Raw genomic sequence first — 13,515 nt, 5'->3', positions numbered from 1 at the left:
AGGTCAGAGGCAGTGTGCCTCTGAAAACCAGTTGCTGGGAACCACAATGAATGGGGAAGTCCTTTTGCACTTGGGTCCTGTTTGTGGGCTTCCCATCGGAATCTGGTTGGCCGCTGTGAGGACAGGATACTGGACTGGATGGGCCATTGGCTCTTATGCTGTTATGACAGTCCTTCATTTGAATATATTTGAAGAGTTGTGTGGTCCACGTCCAGTTTCAAGATAATGAACTGCTAGAAGGGGCAGGAGGGGCCTTGAAGTTGCCTATCAACAGTTAGTAGCAGGCAGGCAGGTCTCCTGGTTACAGTCTTCTGCACTGGGATAAGATGTGTTGTATTTCTATTTCAATTATAGAAATTGTTTGAAACATGCATCCATATATATATATATATATATGCAAATGCAAATTTTGAACACACTCTTTGCACTTTTGGGGGGCTGCCCAACTTGAAATCAAGCAACAAAATGCATACACAGCTTAAACAAAGGGGCTTAAAGAAGCAATAGGACACCAATCAATCCTCTAGTTTTCTAAAACAGAAAAGGGAGCATAGTAGTGACTCAGTGAGTAGGGGCCAGGGAAATTAATCATGAGCATTGAGGGAAATGCATTCTCAAGGTGAGTACCAGCCTCATTCTCAGGTGGAATTTTGCCAACAAGTTAAAAGGCAGCTTATTTTTTGAAAGTGTTCTCTATTGGTTGATTTTATCTTCTTTAAGCTTGCTTTAAAGCAGTGGTGATGTAATGTAGTTTTCTTACAGTTGGGGTTTTCTACTTTATATATGGCATTTTAGTTTATGGTGGTTTTAGCTGGATGGTTTTATCATTTGAATTCTATACAAATGGCAAAGAATGAGGCCTCAGGATACCTAAATAAATGAGATGTAAATACTGCTGATTGGCTGGTTAGGTGAACAGTAGTCAGAACCTGCACAGCAGTCCTACAAGACCACTTGATATGGATTATGAATACAATGCAATTTTTAAAATATTATATAAAATCAGTATTGAAATAGCAGTTCCAAACACAAGTAGAAAAGAGTTCAGAGTCAGAAAAGAGCTGCTTTAAGTAAACAAAGGCATTATATACATTATGAACAGTCCTATATCTGGAATTTTGTTTGTGTGTTTGGTGGATTTTGCTTCTAAACTGATTATGTGAAAACCATAGGACTTGCTTTTAAAAATAATTTAAAAAAAAAATAATATTGAGAGTTACTTCTAGGAATGGGCGAATCTGCTAATATTTGTTTCTCCAGGTTTCTTATTTTTCTAGTCTTAAGTTCAGTTTGTGATTTCTTTTTTAGTTCTCATGAAAATTCATCAGCATTTTAGTAGAAATTTCTCCTAATATACAGGGTTTTTTGAATATAATTTTGCCTAATATACACATTTTTGCAAAGCAATTTTCCCTAAAATAATGCATTTTTCTATGTGATCTTCATGAATATATGCATTTTTATGCACACTTTACCCTAGTAACGCATTTTTGTACACATTACTAAAAAACTGCCTTGCAAAATTCAAAGAAGCGCAAATTTTCAGTGCTCATGTTGTTTTGGAAAATGCAAATTAGAAAGGTTTAGCTTTAAATGCAAACAGAATCAAACTTTTCCCTCATCTCTAGTACATCCAAGGGATATTATATTGCACACCAAGGTCAGCCTGGGTGCATTGGTATTGCGTACTGTGACAAGAACGGTTTCTCTGTGGCATTAGCTTTTAGCAGAGGTGGAGAACCCTTTTAAGCCTAAGGACCACATTGTCTTATGGACAACTCTCCAGCAGCTGTATGGGTGGGGCCAGAGGCAAAAGTGGGTGGAGCAACAAATGTGACTATTACATTTATCCAGAAGCTACATTCCAGCCACAGGAAAGTCAGAGGTTCCTATACACCCCTCTCTCTATCCAGGCCAGCAAGAGGCATCATCCTAGTTCAAGGACACATAGAATCATAAAATCATAGAGTTGGAAGAGACCAGAAGGGCCATCGAGTCCAACCCCCTGCCAAGCAGGAAACACCATCAGAGCACTCCTGACATATGGTTGTCAAGCCTCTGCTTAAAGACCTCCAAAGAAGGAGACTCCACCACACTCCTTGGCAGCAAATTCCACTGTCAAACAGCTCTTACTGTCAGGAAGTTCTTCCTCATGTTTAGGTGGAATCTTCTTTCTTGTAGTTTGGATCCATTGCTCCGTGTCCGCTTCTCTGGAGCAGCAGAAAACAACCTTTCTCCCTCCTCTAGGTAACATCCTTTTATATATTTGAACATGGCTATCATATCACCCCTTAACCTCCTCTTCTCCAGGCTAAACATGCCCAGCTCCCTTAGCCGTTCCTCATAAGGCATCGTTTCCAGGCCTTTGATCATTTTGGTTGCCCTCCTCTGGACACGTTCCAGTTTGTCAGTGTCCTTCTTGAACTGTGGTGCCCAGAACTGGACACAGTACTCCAGGTGAGGTCTGACCAGAGCAGAATACAGTGGCACTATTACTTCCCTTGATCTAGATGCTATACTCCTATTGATGCAGCCCAGACTTTCAGCTTTCACCTTCAGCTAGGCAAAAGCACTCAAGGAGAGCAAGGAGGAGGACAGGTGAGGAACAGGGTCTGAGAAGAAGGGTTGTTCCCTGTCCTGGTGATGTGCTTGCAGACAGTCCAAAGGGCTGGAAATAGAGGCCCAGAGAGCTGCATTTGACCTCTAGGCCCAGGGTTCCCCAACCCTATCATAGCTGGCTTTGAAAGGGGAATAGATAAACTCTTTTGAAAGGCCATGTGCCAAGTACACTCTGGTGGGGCTCCTCCTCTCTCAGTGGGCCTTGTCAGGTTTCTCTGGGAAAGGCAGTGAGATCAGCAACACTGACGCTGGAATTGTCCACAGTGCTCCAGAGTGGTGCTGCCACATTGGGAGCATTGTGCAAAATTTAAAATGGCACCTAAACGCTGCTGCTTGGAGCACCAGGCCAAGCCCCATATCTGCCATGGACCCTACTAGGGTTTGGGGGCTACAGCAAGCAACCCAGAAATTCCAGGTGCTGATGCTACCAATCCAAAGCAAACTAGTTTCACAAGCCTAACTTCTCCTAGCCCGCCTACTGGGCCTGTGAAACATACTCAGAGTCAAGAGTGGATTTCATGCTCTTTATTCAGCTCATAGTGGTGAGGAGGAATGAAAGTCCCCTCAAAGTATCTGCTTTATATACCTTATTTACACAATGGGCTGCACGTGATTGGCTAATTCCGGGATTCTCCTGTACGCCAATCAGGTTGTAGATTCACTTCCATCTGGAGCTGGATTGGGTGGCTCCTGCAGACCAATCATGCAGCTGCATTGTTCTAGGACCAATCAGACTGCTGCATTCTGAATCCTATTGTTCTAGGACCAATCAGACTGCTGCATTTTGGATCCTATTCAACTCAGTACATAACAGCCTATAATACAGGTAGCTTGCATCTCACGTGAGGATTCTGTTCCGGATGGCCACACATAAATGCAAAAACATGTAGAGCCAGGAACCTTCCAGAACCGCCATCGTGCCAGGTGGAGGGCTGCCTACTCAGCTTTGGGAAGCAGGTACAAGGGCTCTGGCATGGTCCCAGAGCCTTCCCACCTCCTCCCCAAAGCCTGGTAAGCAGTTGCCTGGCTTTGGGGAGGAGACAGAAGCACTCTAGGACCCTGCCAGAGACCCTGCATCTCCTTTCCAAAGCCCAGGTCCTCACTTACCGGGCTTTGGGAAGGCCACAGCCCTCACACTGCCTTTGTCCTTTGCAAAGCTGGGTAAGCCCACCATCATAGCTTGGTGTGGGGGTGTGAGGGAGGGAATAATTGAAGAATAAGTTTCCTCCACATGCCTTTTATTTATCTCCCCCCCAACCCGCACAAAGCTGCAATCATGTAAGTAAAATAAGTAGAATCGTAGAGTTGGAAGAGATACTGAGGGTCATCTAGTCCAACCCCCTGCAATGTAGGAATCTCAGCTAAAGTATCCATGACAGATGGCCAGCCAACCTCTACTTAAAAACCTCCAAGGAAAGAGAGGCCACAACCTTCCGAGGAAGACTTTTCCAGCTCTGACTGTCAGAAAGTTTTTCCAGGTGCTTAGTGTAAGATGCAAGTTACAGTCATATCTTGGACCCCAAACACCCTGGAACTTGGATGTTTTGGCTCCTGAACGCCACAAACCCGGAAGGGATTGTTCCGGTTTGCGAATGTTCTTTTGGAACTTGAACATCCAACGGGGCTTCCGCAGCTTCTGATTGGCTGCAGAAGCTTCCTGCAGCCAACCAGAAGCTGTGATTTGGTTTTCGAACATTCTGGAACTTCCAAGGTATGGAACTTCCAAAACGTTTTGGAACTTCCAATGTATGACTGTACTTTTCAGGGCCTCTCCCTCTCTCCTCACCCTCCATTGCCACAGCCAACCCTCTTCATAAAGTGCACCCCAGAGACGTTCAGTTCCCAATTTCCTCAGACCCTTGGAAGGAGCTCCTTTGGAGGCTTCATGAGAACTAAAGAAGAGCCTTGCTTGATCAAGACAATGGTCCATCTAGTCCAGCATCCTATTCTCACAGTGGCCAAACAGATGCCCCAATGAGAAACTCAAAAGCAGGAACTGGGTGCCACAGCTGCTCTCCCCACCTGCAGTTCCTCGCAACTGGCATATGGAAGCACATTGCCTTTGACTGTAGAGGTAGATCGTGGCTAGTAACCACTGACAGCCTTTTCCTCCGTGAATTTGCCAAGGTGTGTGAAATGGTGTAGGCTGGCTTTTCTCTCGCTTTCTTTTGCGCTCCTCTGTTAGGAATGCTCTCTGTTCCCTCTAGGTAAGGATTCCTCCCCGTACTTCTGTTCACTGACAGCTGACTTTCCAGAAAGGCCTCGTCTCTCTCAAGTCGCGACCTGCTGCCTGTCTCTTCTGCAGCTACCAAGAACCACCCAGGCTGGCTGACAAAAACAAGCCCTGCCGTTCTCCCTCTCCCTCCTCTTATCTCAGCTGAGGCTCTTACATTTTTATATGGCAGCTAAATAACCCCTCATTTCCATTACAAGTGCGTGCTTTTCCTCCTGTTTATCTTCATCTCCAAGGCCAGCCTTTCTCTTGGCCCTGAGGCCCAGGACGCCTCAGGTAAGCTCACCAAAGCTAAAGAGGGTCAGGCCAGCTATTAGCCATTGATGGTGGTGTGTGGGGAGGGGAGGGTTAGACAGACAGAGCCAAACCCTTTATCAGCCATAGGAAGCAATTCACAAGTCTCAGAGGCCTTTTCTCACTCCCCTTTTCCTTCCCTGCGTGGAAGCTGAACCCAGATTGCTTGCTCCAGAGATAGGAGTGGGAGGGGGGATTTGGTTTGGCTTAAATTTTCATGGAAACCTATGAAATTATTTGATCCAATCTAAGTTGTTGTGTCCATCACTCATAACCACTCAGGAAAGGTAGGAGTGCAGAGCCTGGGCACGCTATAACTACAAAAATGCACATATTAAGATGCTTATATTAGTGAATATAATGTGTGAAAATGCACAGTTAGGGGAAATTCCTTGCAAAAATGTGTAAATCAGGCAAAATTCCATACAAAATATGTGTATAATAAAGATAAATTAGCACTAATATGCTGGTGAATTTTCCCGAGGACTTTATTATTTTAAGTAAATGCAAACTGATGTTGGACCACCCTGTGTTAAGGTATTCATTCATTCATTCATTCATTGGAGGTCATAGCTATTAAACAGGTTAGGTATTGGATTCAATTTGTACAGTAGACATGAAAAGGGCTCAGTGAGTCTTAAATAATCATATCCTGGAATGGCTATAGGTTTTTAATGAATGGCCTCCAATATTAAAGGGGAGGTTAAGGTTAAGGGTCCACGTCTGAGTGTGGCTTCTGATTGGACAATAGCCCAGAGCAGTAATTCATCCAGAGCTGCAACCAGCAGCACACTGGAAATAATTCTGGTTTCCAGTATTTGTAACTGGTACATTTAACTCCTGTGTATAATATTAATATAAATAAATAATTTCCGATTAATGTGGCTGATGAATTTTCTACTCCAACCTTCCAGTCTCCAAGCTATATTTCTGAAAGTAACCCCGTTGTCCTTGAGTAACGGATACTGAGCATGATGTTAATTTTTGCCCCCACAGCCACCAGAGAGTCAGCCTTCGTTCATGCTATTGCCTCTGCTGGTGTGGCTTTTGCAGTGACCAGATCCTGCGCGGAAGGATCGGCCACCATCTGTGGCTGTGACACACGGCACAAGGGTCCTCCAGGAGAAGGCTGGAAATGGGGAGGCTGCAGCGAGGATGTGGAGTTTGGGAGCATGGTGTCTCGGGAGTTTGCGGATGCACGAGAGAACAGGCCAGATGCTCGGTCGGCCATGAACAGACACAATAATGAAGCTGGAAGGACGGTAAGGAAAACTGTGGTTTTGTTCTATTCCCTCAGTGGTGACTGCAACACTATAATAATTTAGCAACTTGCTTCAGATATAAAAGCAGGCACCAAATTGCACAATCAGTGAATCCAGTTGATCCTGTTCTCCTTGACTGCACCATTTAAGGCTGCTAGGGGGCAATCGTCTGGCTGACGAACTTTTCCTCCATGGTCAGAGGAGGAGAGAAGAAGAAAAACAAGCAAGTTGCATAGTCACCTACAATCTCATTGTTTTCACTATACTTCTACTCTGCAGCTAGCTATGGTTTTACTGTCAAACATATTGGAAGCTGCCTTATAACAAGTCAGACCCCTTGTCCTCTAGCTCAGTATTATTGTCCACATTAGCAGCAGCTCTCAATGATTTCAGACAAGTCTTCCCCAGCCCTACCTGAAGATGCCAGGGACCTTCTGCATGCAAAGCACATGCTCTTCCAAATGTCAAAAAAGACATCCCCATAGTGGCAACTTCAACAGTAACAAGTAATGGTGGCAGGAACATTCAGATTGCTCTGTAGAGCAGAAAAGAGGAACCGCTGGCCTGTGGGTCTAATTAGGCACATCCAGGAGGACATTATGTCCAAGCTACACCCACCTGCCTTGCACCTGATGTCATATGTGACATCAGGTGTAGGGGAGGTAAAAGCCTGGCTCAGCTAAAAGGGGTTTTACCCCTAATCTGCCTGATTGAGTTTCAAAATCTGACCTTACACATTAAAATCAGTTGGCAACTCTCAGGACATGGACATAACAAAAGTACTACAGTGAGGGAAGATTTCTGGGTCCAGCAAATGCACAAATATTAGACTGTAAACTGGTACTGTGCCAGCATCCTAAAATGCTGAGATATTTGTAGCCATTGGCAGAGCTGCGACACACGCCCGCCTTCCTGCCACAAGTGTCATTGCTGTTTACCAAGGAGGGAAAGGGGTGAGGCCGGTGCTGTGCAAATGTACCAGCGGAGCCAATCTGTCATTCCAGCTGGTGCATTTGCACTGCAGTAACCATGCTGCCACCTCTCTGCTCCCCCTCCAGGTAAACCACAGAGACAATGACAGGAGGTTAGATAAGCAGCATTGTACCACCAACCACTACTGGATAATTGGGAACTGCCAACCCTCCAAAGTTTAAAAATGCCATATTGAATGTTTCCTCATACTACAAACTAATGTTGTCTCTCCTTCTTCTGCCTTCCTTGCCATTCTCCCCCCCCCCCTTTCCTTTTTCAGTCCATTATTGACCACATGCACCTCAAATGCAAGTGTCATGGATTGTCAGGCAGCTGTGAGGTAAAGACCTGTTGGTGGTCCCAGCCTGACTTCCGGGTTATTGGCGACTACCTCAAGGACAAATATGACAGCGCTTCAGAAATGGTGGTGGAGAAGCATAGGGAGTCCCGCGGCTGGGTGGAGACACTGCGGCCCAAATATAACTTCTTCAAAGCACCAACCGAGAGGGATTTGGTCTATTATGAGAACTCACCCAACTTCTGCGAGCCAAACCCTGAGACTGGCTCCTTTGGCACCCGCGACAGGATCTGCAACGTCACTTCCCATGGGATTGATGGTTGCGACCTCTTGTGCTGCGGGCGAGGACACAACACACGGACTGAGAAGAGGAAGGAGAAGTGCCATTGCATCTTCCACTGGTGCTGCTACGTCAGCTGCCAGGAGTGCATACGGGTCTATGATGTCCACACGTGCAAGTAAGATGGGATGGCCACGGAAAAAGAATCAAAGATTACTTTTTTCTATAGGAGAAAGTTGACTTCTTGAGATCCACACACACACACACTCACTCGCAGAAGCTAGCATTGGTTGGCTAGAATAGGTATCATTTCTTCTCGACCATCACATCTGGATGTTGACCTTGCAATTCCTGACAAACCGAGATGCCAACCAACCAGCTGTTTTTGACCTTTTGCCCCACAGGAGACTGGTTTCTTTAACTAGTCAAGAACATAGAGCTGGATAGTGGATGGCGAGCAGGTTTCCAGAAGGCTCTGGAGTCTCTGCTCTTTCCTTTCAACTCACATGGCAAAACTTGTGCTATTAAGTGTCCTTTGAATGTTGTGCGTCTTCCTGAAACATGGCCTATTTGTGCATTATGAGCATGGAAGAAGCTTGTAGCGCAATGACTCTCAATGTTCCAGCCCAGCCTGTAGCTAAGTTTCTATGTATAGAATTAACAACAGGTGGTGTGTTGTTGTTTTTAAAGGCCCTTGTTCAACCTCTCACAGGAACTGGAGGAACTTGCAAATGACTCTTCACTCTGTGGAACTGCCAAACTTTGTAATATATTCAAATCCTGAACTGATTGACGATTCAGACAATGCTTCTACTATGGGAGAAGGAAACAGGAAGTGAGGTGGCACTTGTGTGTTATGCTTGTTAAACAATGTAATAGACAGCTCACAACTGTGGCATTATTTCCTATGGTAAAAATCACACACACACACACACATACTGTTACATATATACATACATATGTACACCATCTCACAGTTTCAAGTGGGCATTGCTAAGGCGCTGCTTATTAGCCCACTTGTACTGGGTGGGATTTTTACCATAGGAAATAATGTCACAGTTGTGGGCTGTCTACTGGGAATATAACATTGTGGCTTAAACAGTTGGCTCCCTCAGGATCAACAGCAGGCCTCTGAGGACAAAATGGCTGCCAGGCCTTACTGCAGTAGATAGGTTGTTAAATGAAATTAAATCACAGTAATCAAGAAGATAGGAAATTACACCCTTTCACCTTCAAACCCGGGGTCTTCATCCAAGCCATGAAAGATGAGCCGTGAAATGTTGAATGGGCATTCTTTGGAGCCATCATGAATGTTCAGCAGGTTTCTGATCAATGAAACCATTTCAGCCAGTTTCTCAACTGATATGTGCAAATTGTCCTTTATCTAGACATACCCCCTTCAAGCATAACCCCAGAATGGCGTATCTGCAGTTCCCACAAAATCAAAAACTTGGTAACTGACTCCTTTTTTATATAGGTCATGTTTTCAGAAGAAAATCCTTCAAAGCTAAACTAGGGAGTTCGTACCATTTCGATTTTCCAGGGCAAAGATGCATATTTCCTCTTTTTTTCATCGCATGACTATTTGTGTGATCAGACAGCTGAAATTGCAGACATTGCAAGCACTCCCCCCCCCCCAATAGTTCAATTTCCTCAGCAAATACCTTGTTGGGGGTGTTTCCCTTGTTGATATATACAGGGGCCAACAGACGTCATTCCAGTCAACAAAGCTGGCCTGCCACATTGAGGACATAGATCTCTGAGGGGCCAGAAGTACCTGTCTTTCCCTGGCACACTCCCCAAGTTCCTAGCGTGCTCTGCAACACTCAAGCATAAGTTCTGGAAGCCCTTTCAAGATGGAATGATGTGTTGGCTGTGGAGATGTACTTGAGGGTGAATACAGATAGCCATTTACCTTAGCCTTACAAAGATGTCCAGAAAAACCCATTGAAAATATGCTGACTAGCCTTCCTACACATTTCTGGATTTATCATGTGTGGCAGGGAGAGCCAACCTGGTATCTCCAAATATTATTAAACTCCAACCGCTAGCAACCCCAGCCATCTCTACTACTGAGCTACAGTCCATGTAAAGGGAGGCAGAAAAGGGGAGGGAAAGCATTATTGGGGAGGGTGTTGACACATCTATAATCTCAGCTACAGTGGTACCTTGGGTTACAGATGCTTCAGGTTACAGATGCTTCAGGTTACAGACTCCGATAACCCAGAAATAGTACCTCGGGTTAAGAACTTTGCTTCAGGATGAGAACAGAAATTGTGTGGTGGCGGTGCGGCGGCGGCAGCGGAAGGACCCATTAGCTAAAGTGGTACCTCAGGTTAAGAACAGTTTCAGGTTAAGAACGGACCTCCAGAACGAATTAAGTTCTTAACCCAAGGTACCACTGTAATGGTTTGATATAAATCGGGAGTGGGGAATATGACAAGTTGAGTCCAGTCAAAGTTGCAACTATGACAAAGTTAAGCACACACTTAATTCTCCTACTGAAATAAGACTTTAGAAGTTTCTCAGTGTCAGCAGGATTGTGCCCCAATACAAGTATAGATATATGCTGGACTGTACGCTAAATAGACACAGATCTTTTCAGTGCCCTCGACGGACTTGAAATGAATTTTCTGTGCTCTTCCAGTGATCACAGATAGTTTAAATGGTAGAGAGCTTAAGAATCCCTCTGTATTCACCCCAGGGCAGAAACACAGCTGCAATCATAGCGGAAATATGATATGTCAAGTCTCAAAATGAATGAGGTCCTCTTCAGTGAGGTTATTTCTTTTACTTTTGATTAGGCATCTCTCTCCCTCTCATTCCAGCGTCCCAGGAGGCTTTCAAAGGACCCTGGAGAAGGCTCAACAGCCCTGCTGAGAAACATTTTCAAATCCTTTTGTTTCCATTTTTCCAGAATTCTCAACTCTATTTATTCGTATTTATTTGTGATTGTGACTGACATCTTGGAATCATCTCTCACTGCTACAAATGGCCTTTCCCAGTGAGTAGCTCCTCATTCTTTAGCTGGAAAGACATCTCAGGGTGAATATGAGGAGCCTTAATGTAGCACCAACCTTGTAGGGGCCCTTTGTAGGTCAGGAGGAGCTCCCAGGAAACCCCCTACCCTGTTCCCAGGCAACCATGGGCAGAACTACAACTTTATTCTGCAACTTTATAAACCAAATCTCTTGTGCTTAGCAGCTACCCTAGGCCCACACAGTCGCAATCTATCACAGAGTAGCCAACATTGTGCCTTCCAAGTGTTGCAGATGCCCAACTCCCATCAGCTTCTTCCAGCATATTCAATCATCAGGGCAGAAGGGGGTTGTAGCCCACAACATCTGGACAGCACAAAGACCAGAAAACTGTGATCCTCCAGAAGCTATTTTTTTGTTGCCCCATGAGAGAATGGCCTAATGGTCAGGGATTATAGTCCAACAACATCTAAAAGGTCAAAGGTTCTCCATTTCTGACATGGACTATCACAGACCTGGTTTAGATTGAGGTAGTAAAGCTGTATTGCAACTGCAAGGGTGGGGTGGGTCACAAAATGTCCTCTTAACATCTAGTTTGTATGTGTGTTGTGCACGTGCTGATATGGGGTAATACTGTAGTCAAGTCTGAGGTGGTAGACCGAAAACAAAAAAAATTCTGCCTGTGTGAGAATAATGAGGTCACAGTCTTAAGAATCTACCATTCTTAGTGACAGATTCTATAGATTGCATGTAGGGTGTCTCCAGTCAGTATTTTGCAGGAGGGATTCATGTGCATACCAGAAAATTTAGATTTGTACAATTAAAGGGGATTGAAGAGTTTTGTTGTCCTAGAGCTGAATCCACACCATACATTTAAAAGCACCTCCTATCCCCCAAAAGGAATCATGGGAACTGTGGTTTGTTAAGGGTGCTGAGAATGGTAGCTCAGCGAAGGGTAAACTATAGCTCCCAGGTTTCTTCGGGGGAAGTCATGAGCTTGAAATGTGCAGTTAGGAAAGCAATGGTTAAATGCACTAAAAAGTGTGAGAGGAACAAATGACTAATGGGAAGACACATGAACACCATACAAGTAAAGCAGGATGAATGATCATTATTGTATAGCCTCCCTGCAAACAAATCAGAACGAACACTCAATAAAGACCAGATAAAATCTAACTTCCTCATGAAGTTTGTGCGAGCAAATCAAGATGAATGCTGAATAAAGAGGAGGAGTGCTGGTTATTTTGTTGCTGTAAATTAGCAGCCACAATGGATAAGGAAGGGGACCATGGTGAACGGAACAGCGGGGTTTAACACTTTTTCCATGTACTGTAATCCTGAAACCCACCCACCACCACACACACACACATATATATATACTGTATATCTAGAAATTGGAGCCGGGAAATGGCACCCCCATCTGGAATCTGTGACCACTAGCAGCTGCTTCACATTGCTTCATGACTGGCCCAACTCTGAACATCTTAGCAGTTGCCCCTATTTCCTGCTCAGTCACCCTTTATAATGAACCCATGTATTATCAAAAATAAAGCAAACCCTGAAATTCCAAAGCTATTGTACAAAAGAAGAGTCGCCACCTTTCTCTCTTTATCTTCCTCCCCCTCTTTGGTATTTTGTTAAGTCTGATGGGTTTTTTATGATTATTTATTTTATGAATAAATGTATATATTAGTAAGAGTATATATTTGCAGAAATAACTCCTTGGGAACAGTGTTGTCAATCTGCTACTTCTCTTGTCATCTAAGTAAGGAGCGATCTAGTAGATCACATGAAACTCAGCCTGAACAGGGCCTGCTACTATCTCCCTGTGTTTAGAAATACCCTGCACACACTTTGGAGATGCTTGTACAATGCTGTTGAAAATGGGGTGGGCCACCCTTTGCTCAAGTGGATCCCTTCCATTTGTGTGTTGCAGTCTGCAGAGTCCTGGATCGTGGCCCCTTGTCTTTTTATCCTGTTTTTTACCGACAACCTGCTAGCAATGTCTTGTATTTTTTTTTTTTACCAGTTATGTTTCATAGATGTGTTTAACTTTATAATGAAAATTAAAAAATATGCATTAATTTTAATTTTGTTGCCTTAAAAGTTATTGTACTGGGGGGGGGACAGGACAAAGGAGTTTTATTGTTTTAAAAGGCCAAACTATTTATTGTTTTAAAAGGCCAAGCTACATGGTGTTTATCATGTAGCTTGGCCTCGAGTGCCAGCATGGGGGCCCAGTTCACAACAGGACACTGCCTATCCTCCAACATTTCTCTGATGAAAATAGAGATGTCCCCTCCAACATTCCTCCAATGAAAACAGAAATTTCCTACCATGCCCTTCAATATTTCTCCAATGAAAATAGGGACATCTTAAGGGAAATCAGGACATTCCAAGATCAAATCAGAAACAGGGGTAGCTTCTGTAAATCTGGAACTGCCCCTGGAAAATAGACACACTTGGAGGGTCTGCAGCGAGGGGGTTGCACCCTGCTGTGGTTCTCATCTGGATCAGGCCCCCTCCTCAAACCTGTAATTTGCATTGGATGAGGGACTCCCCTTTGATCTACTGAGAGG

At 44.4% G+C, this 13,515-nt stretch overlaps 1 protein-coding gene across 1 annotated transcript in view; it reads left to right on the top strand.

Annotated features, from left to right (window-relative positions):
• The window catches only part of WNT3A (Wnt family member 3A), a 94,806-nt gene extending 81,780 nt beyond the window's left edge, over window positions 1-13,026 (top strand). The window contains exons 3-4 of the mRNA XM_083406733.1: window positions 6,143-6,408; window positions 7,661-13,026. Of these exons, the coding sequence (XP_083262859.1) occupies window positions 6,143-6,408; window positions 7,661-8,140 (746 nt within the window). The 3' untranslated portion in view covers window positions 8,141-13,026. The remainder of the gene's footprint in view (window positions 1-6,142; window positions 6,409-7,660) is intronic.
• The last annotated feature ends 489 nt before the right edge of the window (window positions 13,027-13,515 follow it).

This window comes from Podarcis tiliguerta (assembly GCF_965153285.1).
Source record: "Podarcis tiliguerta genome assembly, chromosome: 12".
Classification (NCBI taxonomy): domain Eukaryota; kingdom Metazoa; phylum Chordata; class Lepidosauria; order Squamata; family Lacertidae; genus Podarcis; species Podarcis tiliguerta.
The sequence above is the reverse complement of the archived record's forward strand: the minus strand, read 5'-3'. Positions and strand labels throughout refer to the sequence as shown.